Raw genomic sequence first — 3,032 nt, forward strand, 5'->3', positions numbered from 1 at the left:
CTACATGGATATAATATTGAAAAGACTGATTAAAAAGTTATTAAAGTGTTAATATATAATATTAAACGTGAAAGTTCTGAAAAATATACAAATCCAAAATAGTAAGATCACTGTTCAAAATTCCCTTCGTTAGTGTGCACAGTACAGGCCTTATTGAAGTCGCTTACTATATGATGAAATTTTTATCTAAAAAAAAAAACCTTCTTTTGATGAAATTTGCAGAGCCAAAATAGTAATGGTGTAGACTGAACTTGAAAGAAGTATAGACAATTGGAAGAAGTAAAATTCAAATAATTAAATTATAGGCAGAAAAAAGTGGTTGGTAAAGTAAGCAACCAAATACAAGAAAGTTTACAATTGAAACCAGCAACTTCAAATTGCAAATGCAATCGAGTGAAGAACTTTCGTAGCCGATTGGTGCAGCCTCTATCTTGGCACCAGCATGTTCGTGTTCAGAGAGTCTTTCTAGTTCTACTTTTTCATGCCACTACCTGCTTCAGCAAAGGCATGCCTCTGGAGTCCCAGGGGACTGTTGTAATCCTCTTGTCTGCTTTTTGTCCTTGAACTCCATCGATCCGTTGAATCTGCTGAATTGGGTTCCCACGAGGAGGATGAAAATCCCCAATGCTGCTGCCCACTGCCCGCTATACTATTGCTCCCTGATGATTCTTGTTCCTCCATATCTGCCCCACCACCACCTCTCCTAACTGTCACGTACTTGTGAAAACTTGGCTCCATCAAATGATCACTTCCAATTACCTCGGATTCAACGAATGGGTCTCCCGCTTCCGTCATTTTCCTCCCTACAGTCATGTTGTTGTAGGAGTTCTTGTTTGAATCATCTGTTGGGGGACCTTTTCTATCAGAGAATGCACCAGAGAGGTTGGAGCTTGTAGTGGAGTTGAGGTCAGCAACTGCTTCCAAAATGGAGCAGGCCTTGCTCACGCACGCTGGGAGTGAAAACTGAGGAGGATTGTTGTTGTTGTTTTGGTGAAAATTTTGGATGTCTTCAAGCAATAGCGTTGTGTATGACGATGGGATGGGGTTCAACAAAATTTCTGGATTCAGGTCCAGGTCCCGTGACCTCCTAGAGGATCTGCTTCTCGTTAATTGTTGAGGTTTCAGATTATCAGCTCCGGCCTTGGGTGGCTGTGTCTTGACATCTTCAACATTTGTAGCAATGCTGCCAGCTTTATGGTTGCTACCTTGAACACTGGCTTTGTGGTTCATCTCAACATTCGATTTCTGAAAATACAAGTCCTTTTATGTAAGTAATTAAACCAACATCGAGAAACAACATATTGAAGCAAAATGAAGAGGAAGTACTACCTTGATTCCTCCTTGTCCTTTGTTGGTGGTAGCTGACTGTGGGTATGCAAGTGAGTTGGGATCAATCTCGCTCAAGGGGTTTCTTCTATAAGGCGAATGCTCTGCTTTCCTGGAGGAACTGCGACTAAGAGTTGGTTGTTGCTGATTCTCATTGCAGCCTTTGGCATTATTAGTCCTTGCAGGGGACTGAGACCGAGGTGATGCGGCGCTCCTTGAAACACCTACTACACCCGCATCTCCCACATTCCTCTTCACAGAGATCCTTTTGATGGCATTAGCAGTAGTCGTGGAAGGTTCTACACCGTTGCTGCTCTTATCCATTGCCAATGAAGAAACGGTTGCCGGAACAGAGACCATCTTTCCGGGCCTGTTACTGGCATTGGCAGCATTATTACCATGGGTGCCTTCAGTGTTCTCTGATCTTCTTCCTGGGGATCGGCTCACTCGTCTTCCACCACCGCTGCCGTTAACTCTTTCTCTGCTCCCGGAGCGTTGTTGCTGCCGGTCTCTTTCTCTGCTCGGAGTCCTCCTCCTTCCTTGAGAAGAAGACCTACTTGATTGCCGGTGGCGAGGACGGTCGTCTTCACGTAAATTATCATTCCCTTTCTTCCTCGAACCATAATCAGTTGAAGCAGCAGCGCCGATATCGTTGTCGTTTTCGCAATCGAAATCGTAACTTCGCTTGGAACCGGAGTACTTCCTGGAAGGCGTTTTCCCCGAGGAGTTGCTTCTGCTAAGCCTTCCGCATTGTATCAAAATGGCATCTACTTCCTCTTTAGTGCAGCTGGACGTCCTCACAGCAGTATTGATGTTGCAGACTACGCCTCCTTCGGTGGAGGCAGAGGAAGCGGGCTCGTTTTCGGTTGACTGCGTTGGATTTTGCGGCGAAGGGGAGCGTTTGTCTCTGTCATGGCTCTTTCTGTGTTTTATGACGAATATCTCCTTCTTCACCAAGCTCTCCTCTTGGCTTGCTTTCGCAGACTGTTCTTCTTCAGTTACCAGGTGAACCTTGGGCTCGCTTCCGGTTTTGAGGTTGGTCTCGGCCGCTAATGGTGGTAGTGCAGAAGAAAGGGGAACCGTGGTCGACTGAGGCTGCGGCTTTGGCTTTGGCTTTGGCTGAGGGTTGTGATGGGGGGAAGAGGCTTTCTTTTTGCTGAAACAGCCACCCATTTGGGATTAGTGAGAGAGAGGAATTGAAGAGTGGGAGATGGGAAACGGTGTGAATAGGTTAATAAGGGTGGGGTACATCTGTCTTTAAAACGCACAGCTTTTTTTGGTATTTCAAAATTTGAATCCATGATCTATCCGTTAAATTTTAAATCCACAGAATCAAAGAGACGTTGGATGACCCGACTGACACACTCCAACTCCTTTTATTATATAATAATATCATTTGGTAGACTTGTATATTTGGATAAATGGTGCTACCTTTTCGTTTTATAAAAACGTAATTTTTTTATTCAAAACAATGAATTTAATGTCAGACATTAATTTAATTATTGGAATGTTACTTGATTTTGTAAGGAAGGAATTAATGGGAAACTTGCCATTTTCAAAATTTTATTTTTTACATTGGAACAGGTACTAAGTTTTTAACATTTTTTTTATACTTATTTTATCCCTTACAAGGAAAATAAAATTTGGAAATGTCTATACACGAATATGAATTTCACATTTGATGACAAATTATTTAGATGTCGAGA

At 42.8% G+C, this 3,032-nt stretch overlaps 1 protein-coding gene across 1 annotated transcript; it reads right to left on the reverse strand.

Annotated features, from left to right (window-relative positions):
- Positions 1-270: 270 nt before the first annotated feature.
- Positions 271-2,678, reverse strand: LOC107895448 (uncharacterized protein At1g65710). The gene is made up of 2 exons (XM_016820727.2): positions 1,330-2,678; positions 271-1,245 (listed from the first exon to the last, which is right to left on the reverse strand). Exons 1-2 carry the CDS (start codon positions 2,497-2,499, stop codon positions 472-474), a joined length of 1,944 nt encoding a protein of 647 aa, XP_016676216.1. The 5' UTR covers positions 2,500-2,678; the 3' UTR covers positions 271-471.
- Positions 2,679-3,032: the final 354 nt, after the last annotated feature.

The sequence above is a fragment of the Gossypium hirsutum genome, chromosome A11, assembly GCF_007990345.1.
Source record: "Gossypium hirsutum isolate 1008001.06 chromosome A11, Gossypium_hirsutum_v2.1, whole genome shotgun sequence".
NCBI classification, from domain to species: domain Eukaryota; kingdom Viridiplantae; phylum Streptophyta; class Magnoliopsida; order Malvales; family Malvaceae; genus Gossypium; species Gossypium hirsutum.

Coding starts and splice junctions, on each gene's coding strand:
- LOC107895448 (XM_016820727.2), bottom strand. CDS start 2,499: ATGGGTGGCTGTTTCAGCAAAAAGAAAGCCTCTTCCCCCCATCACAAC. Junction 1,246..1,329: donor AAGGACAAGGAGGAATCAAG/GTAGTACTTCCT, acceptor TTGTATTTTCAG/AAATCGAATGTTGAGATGAA.